Below are 13,140 nucleotides of genomic sequence, written 5' to 3' on the forward strand. Positions count from 1 at the left end.
CTTACCTTGGTGTCAGGGGTGGAGTATCTCCTCCCCCGGTAGCCTCAGAGGCAAGAAAAATAAACAGTTTGTATTTTATGGCTTTTTATTCAGTCACCTGGTTGCAAGACAAAAGATCCATGTCTCCACACATAGATTTTGGCTACTCTGAGCATCTCTTCTTCATTCCCCAACAATATCCTGAAAATCTATGGGAAGTCCCAGGAGTCATACTCCTTTGAACCCTTTGTTCTTGAATGCGTAGGTATCCACAAGCCCTTGGTGAAGAAGGATCTTCCATACTCTCCAGGGAGGTCTCTGCTGGCTGCTAACTCCCTCCACCCTCCACTGTCTTGTAGCTAGGCACAACTTCACACAACTGTGAAGCAGTCCTGTCTCCTTCTCCTTCTGAAACTGCTGGAAATGGGGGGGGGGCAGGCGCAAAGCTTCCCCCCTCCTCTTCTTAGAGGAGCCAATCAGACCCAGGGCTCATTTCCCATTCCTCTGTTCAGTCCAGTCCCTGACACTGGGTGAGACTATCTCTGAGCTGATTTGCAAACTTCCCCAAGTCTACATCTCCTAGCTTGAATACGCAGGTGGTATCCAGAAGTGAAACATTTTGGCCCTACCTGTTGCTAAGGCCCTGAACCATTTTGCAAATCCATCATCTCAACCCTTTAGATCCTCAGCTGAAGCAAAGATTAAAATAAATGGAACTTGTGGGGATGTTTACCTCACCACCATTTTTTTCTTGCTCATACGTGGCACGTAATTACAACTGTAGACTTCTTGCAGCAAACATCACCTTTTTCTTCTAAAGCATTATATATACCAACAGTGGCCAATAAAATAATTTTTATAACTATTTATTGGATATAAACAACTTGTGTTCCATTTGGAAAAAATGGTAACTAGGATAAATATATTTCTTATTCAACAATTAATGAATTTTATGCAGAAAATAAAATTGCAGTTTACATTCACATCAGATTTGGCAAATACATAGAACAGACCAACATGTTTTGTCCAAAGGTTGGGAAGTGCCTAACAGATTCCCAACTGTCTGAAAATATATTGTACTTTAGAAAAACTCTGTGCTCCAAGCTTGTTGACAATGATACATCTCTGGTCAGTATATAGATCCCATCGTTGTGTAGTGTACAAGTCAAATTAAGTCCAGATTTTGACGTGTTTTCTTTGAGGTAGAGCCATTCTCTGGTGGCAGTGTTATAAGACTGTACTGTTAACATGTCCTCATTCTGGCTAGATTTTTTTTTTGATCCCAGTTCGTGGATGCAGCCTCCAACAATATAGATAGTTTCCTCCACTGATAGCATCTGCTGCTTGCGGATATGGATGTCACACGATTCAAAGGTTGTCCAGTTGTCAGAGCTGGGACAGTACTGCAAGATATTCAAGTTCCGGTCTGCAACAGAGAAGATATTAAATACAGAAAACTTAAATTCAACTTATTTGTACACTGGGGCCTACAACACCTGGTGGTTAAAAGGTCTGATTTCAGGTCAGTTTTCTTTTTCAAAAATGTGGAGAAAGCTTGATTACTGTCCTCTGCAAAGTAGGCTGTTGCTGCACACTTTTCCTGCTTCTCTCTCATTTTCTGCTCCCTACAATATCCGTAGTTTTGTCTTCCTTTTGCCCTAGCAACCAGGATGCGTCTTTCCTGCAGTGGGTTCATCTGTTATCAGGTACTCCCTAGAATTTATACTATGCAAATACACAAGCACACCACACAAGTGTGAGTGGACGTTAAAGAATTCAACCCACCCAACCAAAATTACTGTGCAAAATGTGAAAACTTTGCAAAGAGGCTTAGATGTGTCTCCTGAGACCAGGTTCTCATTATGAATTCAGTGTAGAGTTAATTTACAGTACAATGGGATATATGTCTACTCAGAAGTAAGTCTCTTTGTATTTAATGGGACTTTCTCCCAGGTAAGTGATAAAAGACTGCAATCTAGGCTTGTACAGGCATGGGGGAAAGCAGGGTTCTTCTGCCTTTAACAGCTGTTTAGCAGGCATAAATCCAGGTTAAAGCTTTTCTAGAATAGAAATATGATTATGGGAAATATTTCACCTGTTCACATTCTGTCTGTCAGACATTTTATTACATATGTGGCCACTGATTTATTTTTGGGCCCTCCACTGCATATGACAAAAAGCGCTTGAAGGAGCTATGTATGTTTAGCCTGGAAAATAGGAGACTGAGAGGAGACATGATAGCCATCTTCAGACATCTAAAGCAGTGTTTCCCAACCTTGGGCCTCCAGCTGTTTTTGGACTACAACTCCCATCATCCCTAGCTAGCAAGACCTGTGGTCAGGGATGATGGGAATTGTAGTTCAAAAACAGCTGGAGGCCCAAGGTTGGGAAACACTGATCTAAAGGGCTGCTACATGGAAGAGGGAGCATGATTGTTTTCCCCTGCTCTGCAGAGTAGAACTCAAGGCTTCAAGTTATTAGAAATGAGGTTCCTACTAAGCATTCGGAAAAAACTTCCTGACAGTAAGAGTTATTCGACAGGTAGAATGGTCTCCCTTGGGAGGTTGTGGACTCTCCTTCCTTGGAGGTTTTTAAGCAGAGGTTGGAGGGCCATCTGTCCTGGATGCTTTAGCTGAGATTCCTGCATTGCACTGGATGACCCTTGCGGTTCCTTCCAACTCTGTGGTTTTATGCAAATTCATGTCATCTTTTCCATGTGAGTTGAAGGGCCCAATCACATATTCAGTGTACTGGTCTCAGAAAATCCTGTTGCCACCCTTGTACCTTTCATAAGCAAGTCAAACAGTCTGAAGGCTTCAGAAGACAAGAGATCAAGTCCTTTTCAGAGACTCACTTCATAATATCAATACAATGTTTAAAGGAAAAAAAAAGATCAACAGGTTTTCAACCTCACAATACACCACACACTTAATATCAGTCAACACTAATTCTCTTGCAATTTTTCTTCAATGTCCTGTCAAAGTCACACTCAAGATGGTGAAAAGAAAGGGTTGTTGTTGTTTTACAACCTTTCAGTGTGTGTTTATCGCTTAAGTAACAGCTGTTTGACTTATATTGTAATACTAAAATAAGGTACAGTAGTACCTCAGGTTACATACGCTTCAGGTTACATACGCTTCAGGTGACAGACTCTGCTAACCCAGAAATAGTGCTTCAGGTTAAGAACTTTCCTTCAGGACGAGAACAGAAATCGTGCTCCGGCGGCGCGGCAGCAGCAGGAGGCCCCATTAGCTAAAGTGGTGCTTCAGGTTAAGAACAGTTTCAGGTTAAGTACGGACCTCCGGAACGAATTAAGTACTTAACCTGAGGTACCACTGTATTTAAAACCAACCACAAACATTGCTATTAAAACACACTGCTTATTAAACTGAATATAGTCATACCTCGGGTTGCGAACGTGATACATGTGAGAGGCACGTTTGCAACCCGCAGCGTTCGCAACCTGAAGTGATGCGTCTGCGTCTGCGCACGCGCATGACATCATTTTGTGCTTCTGCGCATGCACTGAAACCCGGAAGTAACCCGTTCCGGTACTTCCCAATTTGGCGCAGTCCGTAACCGGAAGACGCGCAACCCGCAGCATTTGTAACCCGAGGTATGACTGTATTGAACATGCCAAAGAGCATACAAGTGTTAAAGTAACACTATTCTTTTCTAGTACTTGTCTTACCTCTTATAGTGTAGCCTCCCATGACGTAGATCTTGCCCTGGCACTCACACGCTGAGAATTCTGCAAGAGGGGTTGGTAAGGATGCTGCAAAGTTCCACCAGTCGTGCTCTGGGCTGTAACACTCAACATTGGAGAGGAATTGCCCACCAATGGCATACAACTTCCCACTAACAGCCAACAACTTGAAATTAGACCTACAGACAAAACAGTTGGAGAGTTAAATCATTGAATTATACTTTGACGTGCTTTTGAACTGCTAGGTTGGCAGGAGCTGGGACCGAGCAACAGGAGCTCACCCCGTTGCGGGGATTCGAACTGCCGACCTGATCGGCAAGCCCTAGGCTCAGTGGTTTAGACCACAGCACCACCCGCATCCCTAGAAGAAATTAAACAAGCTAAAATAGGTAAAACGCCAGGGCCAGGTGGACTATCAGCAAAGTAATAAAAACTTCAGGACTTTCTGGTACAATCACTTAAAGAATTAATGAATGAGATATTAGGGACTGGGGAGGTATCCAGAGTCCTGAAGCAGGATACCGACCCACTTTTAGTTTAAAATTATAGGCTATTAAACAATGATGATAAACTATTTGCCAACATACTAGCCAATCGAATGAAGGGTTTTTTTAGTCGATTTAATCCATCAACATCAGGCAGGTTTCTTGCCAGGCCACCAGACGGAGGATAATATAAGAAATATAATTGACATTATAGATTTGGGACATAACATCCAGATGGCAGATGGGAAATGCTATGGAAAACAGACTAGAAATTTATAGGATGCTGTGCACTGAAAGAAAATTATATGAAAATGATGTACCAGTGGTATTTGACCTCTACTAAGCTGGCAAAAATGTATAAAACAAGTACAAATACCTGCTGGAAATGTAAAGAAAAAGAAGGTAACTTTTATCATTTGTGGTGGACTTGTAAGTAATAAAAGCTTTCTGGGAGATGATATATAATGAAATGGAAAAAAATGTTGAAAATAACCTTTGTTAAGAAACAAGAAGTTTATTAGGAATTACATTCCAAAAGAAGCAGTGTACACCTGCATAGAAATCCAAGTGGGAACAAACCCCATAGCCTTGTGGAGAGCAGCCAGGTAAAAATTACTGGTAGTGGAGATAAACTATTTATTTATTTTGTTTACTTATTAAATTTGTATACTGCCCATAGATCTCAGAACAGTTCACAACATATATTAAAAACACAACACACGTTGTGATTGAAGTCTACTATAGGCCACCATCTCAAGGAGAAGAGGTGGGTGCTATTTTCCTGAAAGAAATGAGAGCTGTTTCAGGAAAGGAAAGATGAGCAGTCCTGGGGAACCTTTACCCTACCATCAGTTCTAAGTATGGGATCCCTAACAGTCCTGACAGCTTCCTCTTTCAGAAGGAACAAGGGGATCATGAGTTGATCTTATCCAGTAAGACAGTTCTTTAATGGGGCAGGAACTTTGGGAGGATGTGACCATGTAAGGCTGGAATATATGATCTTATGGAAAGCCAAAGCATAGTCAGATGTGTACCTCACAGAGTTTAGAATTACTAGGCAGGAACCCATGGCTGGATGTGCTTACAAGGAAAAACTGACGGGGCTGCAAAAAGGCATAGTGAGGAGCTGAAAATAAAATGGACTTCTGTAATAAATGAAAGAGGACAATTCACTGAGAGCAGGCTTGTTGGTGGGGGGACAGTATCAAAAAAGCTAAAGCTTAGAATAAGCCAAGGCAAGCAAGGGATCATGATACAAACAAACAGGGCATTTCCCCAGGAATTTCTGAAGCAAGGGGAAGAAGAAAGAAATTGTAGGCCTGGTGAAATGGGGTGAAATGTTAACAGGGCAACACCTACACTCAACTGCTGCATAGCTTCCATATTCTTCCAAAATGGGATTTTTTTTTGGTAATCTCACATTAATGTGACTGGAGAAGGGTGACGATTGTCGTCCAGGGCAGGGCTGCCATTGGCAAGGAGAACAGAAAGTAGTGAAAATCAAATTCCAATGAAAAGGACCCAAAAAATCAGTTCAGTGTCACAGCATCTGTTTCAGCCTGGTTTCCTCACATACCAGAGATAACTTTGCAAGCCCAAAGTTGTGTGGGAGATGTTCCAATTGCTGCTACTTTCCATGTATAGTTCATCCCTGCTGGGAACTGGAGCAGTGTTGGCCTTTGGAACCAAAAATGGTCATCTCTCCCCCCCCCCCCCACTCTAATGTGTGAGGGCAGGGCTGGTAGGGGATGTGAGGGGGGAGAGCACAGTTTCAGACTCTCTCCACATACTGTTAATTATCTGAGTTATCAATCACTGAAGGTGGTTCAAATGTAAGCAAGAGTGACTTTCACTCCATACAGAATATTTGTTCTTTCAGCAGCAATGTGACTCTGAAAAGCAGGATGCATATTTGCAGCTTGTTGGGTGGGTGGGTGTCGCGTGGAGAGAAAAGGGTCAATAGTTTTGAAGCCTGACTTTGCTGACATTTGCAATTAGGTCACCCTGTACATTTCTACCCACCAATACAATTTCCCTGCTGAAAGCATCTGAGCTAGCCATGTTACAAAATGTGAGCAAACAGCTGTGACTTCAAATGGGCACCAGCAAACCTGCCTTGTTTTGTTTAAATTCAAGAGATTTAGACTAGAATAATATGAGGCTAATAGAAAAACCACAGTCAAAGGAGATTTTTTTTTTAAAGAATAGTTTGCAGGGGGTAGACATGACATGCAGATGTGCAGCTCGTAGGTTCTGTAAGGTGAGAGGCTTATTTCTGTTGGGGAAATTTAAAATGTAGTATTTGCTGTTTTCCACCTGCCTTTCTCACCAATGGAGGTCTTCAGAGGCTACAGCTGGAGCCCGACAGTGGAGGTCCACAATCAGGGCATGATGGAAGCAGCATTCCTCTGTTCAGTAGAGTAAAACCAATGGAAGGCAAGGTGATCCACCAGTTTCGCAAATCTTTAGGCTTAATGAATTTGTCCCTTATCAAACCACTACAAGTGGACCAACAATAAGAATGGGTAAAAGAACCCTTCACATTGGTTGCACTCTAATATATTTGGAGCACCAAAGAGACACAGGAAACAATTCCCCTATGTGAGAGACAAATGGCACACACCCTTCCTCCAGGACAAGGGCAGCCCAAGTGCCATATTCCCACAAGGGCAACCTTCCAGAGGCTGCATGCAAGTAATGGGTGGGGCCAGAGACAAAAGTGGGCAGAGCAAAGGCTACCACAATTCAAGGATGCAGCCCAGAGAGACAAAAATCACTTGGAAAGGATGTGGGTCAGGGCTGGTAGCAAGGCTAGGCATAATCCCAAGGGCCAGACAGAGGGGCCCCAAGGTTTACCATCCTGATCTAAGGCTTGTGAGAAGCTTCCCATAGCAAGTGTGAATCTTAAGTGCAGTGAATATAAAAAGCCCTGTATGTCATGGGCCGAAATCTTGCAGGCTACTCTCATCGACCATAAACCAAAGACAAAGAAATACACCACTGAAGCTCTACTGCCAAGAACGCAAAGGATGCAACTGAGCAGAAATTGCCTTTCTACGGCTGTTATTCTAAATATACACAACTTAAGATTGAAAATGACAATTTAGAAATTATTTGCTTCACCTGGGACAGGATCCTAATTATTTCCTCTTCCCAGCAGCTGGCTTGAGTAAAGGTAAAGGTAAAGGTACCCCTGCCCGTACGGGCCAGTCTTGACAGACTCTGGGGTTGTGCGCCCATCTCACTCAAGAGGCCAGGGGCCAGCGCTGTCCGGAGACACTTCCGGGTCACGTGGCCAGCATGACATCGCTGCTCTGGCGAGCCAGAGCCGCACACGGAAACACCGTTTACCTTCCCGCTGGTAAGCGGTCCCTATTTATCTACTTGCACCCGGAGGTGCTTTCGAACTGCTAGGTTGGCAGGCGCTGGGACCGAGCAGCGGGAGCGCACCCCACCGCAGGGATTCGAACCGCCAACCTTTCGATCGGCAAGCCCTAGGCGCTGAGGCTTTAACCCACAACGCCACCTGCATCTCTGCTGGCTTGAGTAACATGTCTCTAATTTGCTTCTGAGATTAGGTTGTCCAGACACATGAGAAGTTCCAAAGGTGTCGCTGCACAGCCTGCTGCCCCCACTAAACCGCCCAGGAAGTTGACAGTTTGATTAGAATCAGAGCTGGATGGGATACTGGGAATCCAGAGCTAGAGCTCTAGCCTCTGCTTGAACACCCGCAGCAATGGCTTCTGTTGCACAATTGTTCCAACAGACAACCCTTCAGGCGTCTGAAGAGTGCTGTCATGTCCCCCACCCCACCTCAGTCTTTAGGTTAAACAAGCTTCCATACTAGGCCATTGTCTTTAATGCCATCCTCTAAACCCAACCTAATGTGTCTGATTTAAAATGTGGTACCCAGCACTGGATACTGAACTCCAGTATCCACTGCTGCAGAGTAAGCTGGAACTATTACTTCTCATTACTTGGAAACTGGTTCTATTTATGTAGCCTAAAATTGCAAGGTTTTTCTTTTTCTTTTTTTGCAACAACAAAGAACATTTCCATGTGTATGCTGCAAAGTCAGGTGTCCACCATCCTACAGATATGTGGTTATTGTGTGTGTGCATGTGTAACATGGCATGCATCTCTGCTGAATTTGAGTTTGTTGGCCTAGGTTTCCATTCCTTTAAGAACTGCATTCCTGCCTTCTGAGGTGCTAGTTGTCTCTCCAATTTTGTGTCTTCTGCAAACCTGATCTCAAGACCACACTTAACCAGTTTGCTATTCCAACCAGCTTGGCTTTTCCACACCTCACACTGAAAAATGCTTCCATTTATTCCAAACTGAAGAAGCAAGAAGTTCCTTGGAGCATCTCGGGCGTTACCTTTTCTGGTTCATCGAGGCCACGGGGCTCCACTCGTTCAGGCCGGGGTTGTAGCAGTGCGCGGCCGAGATCTCCTGGCTGCCCAGCCGGTGGCCGCCCACCAGGAACAGGTAGTTGTCCAGCACGGCCGCGCCGTAGCCGCGCACGTTGGCCAGCTCCGGAGGCGGGCGGGCGGGCAGCGGGAGCCAGCGGCCGGCCGCCTCGTCGTACCTGCGCATGGAGCCGGGCGCGCCGCCTTCCTGGGGCCAGGCTTCGGCGAAGGGGCCCAGCGCCAGCAGGGCGGCCGCGCCTCCCGCGCGCCTTTCCCGCAGCAGCTGCTGCCTCAGGGCGCCGGGCAGCAGGCGCCGGGCCTCGGGCCTGCGGAGCACCTGGTGGAAGCGCGCCGCCATGAAGGCCACGCAGGCGGCCTGCAGCTCCGGCAGCCCGTAGACCTGCGCCAGGTGGTGCAGCTGCAGGCAGTTGGGCAGCGCCACCTGCGCGGGCAGCCGGCGCAGCAGCGGGGTCACCTGCAGGTAGCAGGCGGCCTCCACCAGCGCCTCCAGCGCCTCGCCCTCGCCCTCCAGGCCGGCCAGGCGGGACGTGCGGATGAAGTCCAGCACCAGCTCCAGGCCGCGCGCGCGCAGCCCCCCGCGCAGCTCCTGCACCTCCGCCGCCGCCTCGCGCATCCCCGAGCGGAAGAGCGCGCCGAAGTAGTCGCTCTGCTCCCGCAGCTGCCTCTTGCCCACCGGGAAGCAGCGCTCGCCCAGCCGGATCTGCACCACCGCCGCCGCCGCCGCCTCCTCCGCCGCCTCGCCGCCCTCCGCCATGGCCGCCGCGCGCCGCCTCCCTCGGCCCTCCGCCGCCTCGCCGCTGCCGGGCTCCCCGTCCAGGCTGCAGGCCGGGCTGCGAAAGGCAGCCGTCTCCCCAGGGAGGAAGGAAGGAAGGAAGGAAGAGCCCGCGGAGCCTGCCGCCTGAGGGGGCGCCTCCCCGGGCAGGGGCGCCCCACGGAAGGGCTCTCAAGGGGGCCGCCCCCTCCAAGGGGAGAGCGGCGACTCTGTCCTGCGCCTCCTGACCGGACAGGGAGCTCAGCAAGGGGCAAAGGCGCCAGCAAGAGCTGATTTGCCAGAGGGCTAGAAGAGCTCTAGGGATGCACTGTAAGCATTAGCTTGCCTAAGCATTAAAAGATCACACCAAAATATGGTATGTGCATTAACTGCACCATTTTTCATAAGATGTAGCACATTGTGAGCCTGTCACCTGAATCTTGGGAGTAAATCACAGTAAACCGAGCGGGGGTCAGGAGGAAAGATGTGAACATGAAGCCTCACAGAAACTAAACTTCACTAACTTAAATTTACTTGGCAGATGGGTTAAAAAGAAGGTAAAATTCTTCAATCATTGGGCAGCCCAATTTGACTTGCTTTTGATAGAACACAGTAAGTGCAGGTGGCACTGTGGGTTAAACCACAGAGCCTAGGACTTGCCGATCAGAAGGTTGACAGTTCAAATCCCCGTGACAGGGTGAGCTCCCGTTGCTCGGTCCCTGCTCCTGCCAACCTAGCAGTTCGAAAGCACGTCAGAGTGCAAGTAGATAAATAGGTACCGCTCCGACGGGAAGCAAAACGCCGTTTCCATGCGCTGCTCTGGTTCGCCAGAGGCGGCTTGGTCATGCTGGCCACATGACCCGGAAGCTGTACGCCGGCTCCCTCGGCCAATAAAACGAGATGAGCGCCGCAACCCCCGAGTCGTCTGCGACTGGACCTAATGGACTTTACCTTTAAGAATGCCATTTGGTGCATGCCTTAGGTTTTCTACACGCGTGGCCACAATTATGCTTTTATTTGTTACACAGCACTTGACCTAACTGTGCCTTGCTCAATATTTGTCTTCCGTTACAGCCGTTCAAAAAGTTTGCAGGTCTGTTCTCAGGTATTTCCAGGGGGCAAAAGCCCAGCCAGCTTCTTTTTACAGTAGGTATTCTGCACGGATCAAGGAGCTCCGCGCTCACCAAGGCACAGAAAGGCAGGATGTGTTCCCAGATTGTGGCGTGACATTCAATCTGTTTGGTGTAGCAAGTAAAAGGCTGCAGAATGGAATTTCTTTGTCCCTGCCTCAGGTGAAGAGGGCTCCCTAGCAGTCTAAAACCAGGATCAGGTGGGTAGAAAACTTATTCTGTATGGGCTCATTCCATTAAGGTCATGCAGTGTGAGGGCTTTTTGTTCTGTGAAGCACAGAATGGTGTCTTATTGCATCTCACGGCTCCCTCTGCCCTCTCTGCAATATGCTATTGCGTTGCCAAGATGGGTTGTAGTTTACAGCATAATCTTAGTTCACAATTACACTGCTTGATCAGGCCAAGTTCATCCAGTCCAACAATAAGACAGTGGCTTCTGGAAACATCTACTGTTCAGGCATGGGACATGGAGGTTCAGTGTAGCTTGTGGTGACTAGTTTCTTAACCTAATTATGCCCTGTGTCACAAACTTCCCTTTGTCTAGAAAAACATAATGCAGTGGTGCCTCGGGTTAAGAACTTAATTCGTTCCAGAGGTTCATTCTTAACCTGAAACTGTTCTTAACCTGAAGCCCCACTTTAGCTAATGGGGCCTCCCGCTGCGCTGCAGCACGATTTCTGTTCTCATCCTGAAGCAAAGTTCTTAACCCGAGGTACTGTAACCTGAAGCGTCTGTAACCTGAAGCGTATGTAACCCAAGGTACCACTGTATACAAAAAATAGATCATTTATTTTATATAGAAAACTCTATAAATCTCTTAATCAAAATATTCTCAGGTGTACATAATAAAATTATCAATGAAACACAGATAAATCAGCAAAACTTTTAAAGACAAATCTACACAATTAAATTATGTGTATACATAATAAAAAATGATGCCTAAGAAGAGCACTGCTGAATCAGACCCTGTGCCCATCTTCTCACAGGGCCCAACCAGAAGCCTGTGGGAAGCACACAAGCAAAATCTGGGTGTAACAGCAGAATTCTTCTGAATTCTGAAGCCCAACCCATACAACTAGACATGGACATTTAGTTGGAAGTAAATCCCTTTAAACTGAGGGGCCCCGTTTCTGTATGATCAGGTCTTTGAATATCAGCATTGCCACTGCATCCTTGGTACTTGAAGCCTGAAGTCCCACGCAGATGTGGAGATGTGTGGCTACATCTCTGTTTTTCAAATGCATGCAGGGGGCAGAGAGAATTCAGATCAGGATTGTGAATTCTCTTATTGATTATGGAAACAAAAGCCTGTGCATATACATACTTTACCTGCTGAGGGAAACAGTAGCTTTATATGTGATTTTCATCAGGGAAAATATTCCCAAAGGAAAAAGTTGAGCCCCTTCTTGCTCACCCCTCACCCCCGCTATGGCCCTGTCGGTTCTGGTTTGACCTGAAGCCAGACTGAAACAAGGTAAAGGGTTCTCTGTCTGCCAGACCTCAGGAACAAAGAACCAATACATTGGGTCAATATATGGCCTTAATTGGCCAGTATCAGGTTGACATGGTTTCCGTTGTCTTTGGCAGGAAAGGGGTTAACAGCCAGGCACTGGCTCTCAAAAGAGAGTGTTCTGCTATTGTCTGCTCAGGCAGGTAGGGAGAGTGTGCAAGACTATTCACCAGAGAGCTTGCTAGCAATTTAAAATTGACTTGCTGCTTTCGAGCAGGCATTTAAAAAATAAATCCATAGCTGGCATTAAAGCAAGTTTCATATCTGTCAATGAAGAGTTATGCATGGATTTAGAAATAGCCCTTTTTGCACATAGCATAATCCTAGCTATCCTGCCTGCCAACAAATTCTATCCTCCTGCTTTTTCCTCTTGGAGTTACAGTCACTTCTACAGAGTGCAGGTAAGAAAACCCATACAGTGCTTGCTTCTGGTAAGTTTTACTATATTTGCCATATTTGTGTTTTTAATTCTTCTGTCTAGGATACTAGGATATAAAATATCAAATTTCAGGCAAAATATTCCTCACATGGAAGATTTGTATCAGAGCGTCTACTTAAGCTGATTGAGAATTCAAGGTCTGGAGAGGAACAGGGAGAATTATGAATGAAATCTGGTATCAAATCTTCTTAGAAGAGGTAATGAGATAAGCATGATCCATAGAAAGAGGCTGCAGCTGGGATATATGATGATTGGGGGTTGTCCACACTGGAGCAAAATGTAGATTCACAGAATCCTCTTTCCCCATTACTGTCCATGCTACATGTTCACTATCACAAACCTTACAATTTCCCCTTTCAAGTGAGGTTTTTCTGATCCTCAGAAAGTCTGAAAGAGCCAGGATAAAAAACAAACAAACCTGCATTTAAAAGGGGAAAAGTCTGGGACAGCGGTCAGCAAACTTTTTCAGCTGTCCCTCAGACTTTGTGGGGGGCCGAACTATATTTTTTTGGGGGGAGATGAACGAATTTCTATGTCCCACAAATAACCCAGAGACGCATTTTAAATAAAAGGGCACATTCTACTCATGTAAATACACACTGCCGGATGTAGAAGGTGATTGGGCTCGATCCAACCCCCGGGCCTTAGTTTGCTCCAGTATGGATGTTCCCACAGCCACACTGAACTTAATGGGACTTACTTCTGAGTAG

General features: G+C 46.3%; 2 protein-coding genes across 3 annotated transcripts in view; one reads left to right on the forward strand and one right to left on the reverse strand.

Moving 5' to 3' along the window:
* Nucleotides 1-829: 829 nt before the first annotated feature.
* Nucleotides 830-9,369, reverse strand: KLHL42 (kelch like family member 42). The gene is made up of 3 exons (XM_079975315.1): nt 8,549-9,369; nt 3,671-3,864; nt 830-1,405 (listed from the first exon to the last, which is right to left on the reverse strand). The coding sequence occupies exons 1-3, from the start codon at nt 9,352-9,354 to the stop codon at nt 960-962; spliced, it is 1,446 nt and encodes a 481-aa protein (XP_079831441.1). The 5' UTR covers nt 9,355-9,369; the 3' UTR covers nt 830-959.
* Nucleotides 9,370-9,510: 141 nt separating this feature from the next.
* Nucleotides 9,511-13,140, forward strand: part of MANSC4 (MANSC domain containing 4) — a 36,519-nt gene continuing 32,889 nt past the window's right edge. The window contains exon 1 of one of the 2 annotated variants that reach the window (XM_079975410.1): nt 9,511-12,627. The gene's annotated coding sequence lies outside the window, so the exon portion shown is untranslated. The remainder of the gene's footprint in view (nt 12,628-13,140) is intronic. The other variant, XM_079975412.1, reaches the window with a different exon arrangement.

This window comes from Podarcis cretensis (genome assembly GCF_951804945.1).
Source record: "Podarcis cretensis genome assembly, chromosome: 5".
Lineage (NCBI taxonomy): Eukaryota > Metazoa > Chordata > Lepidosauria > Squamata > Lacertidae > Podarcis > Podarcis cretensis.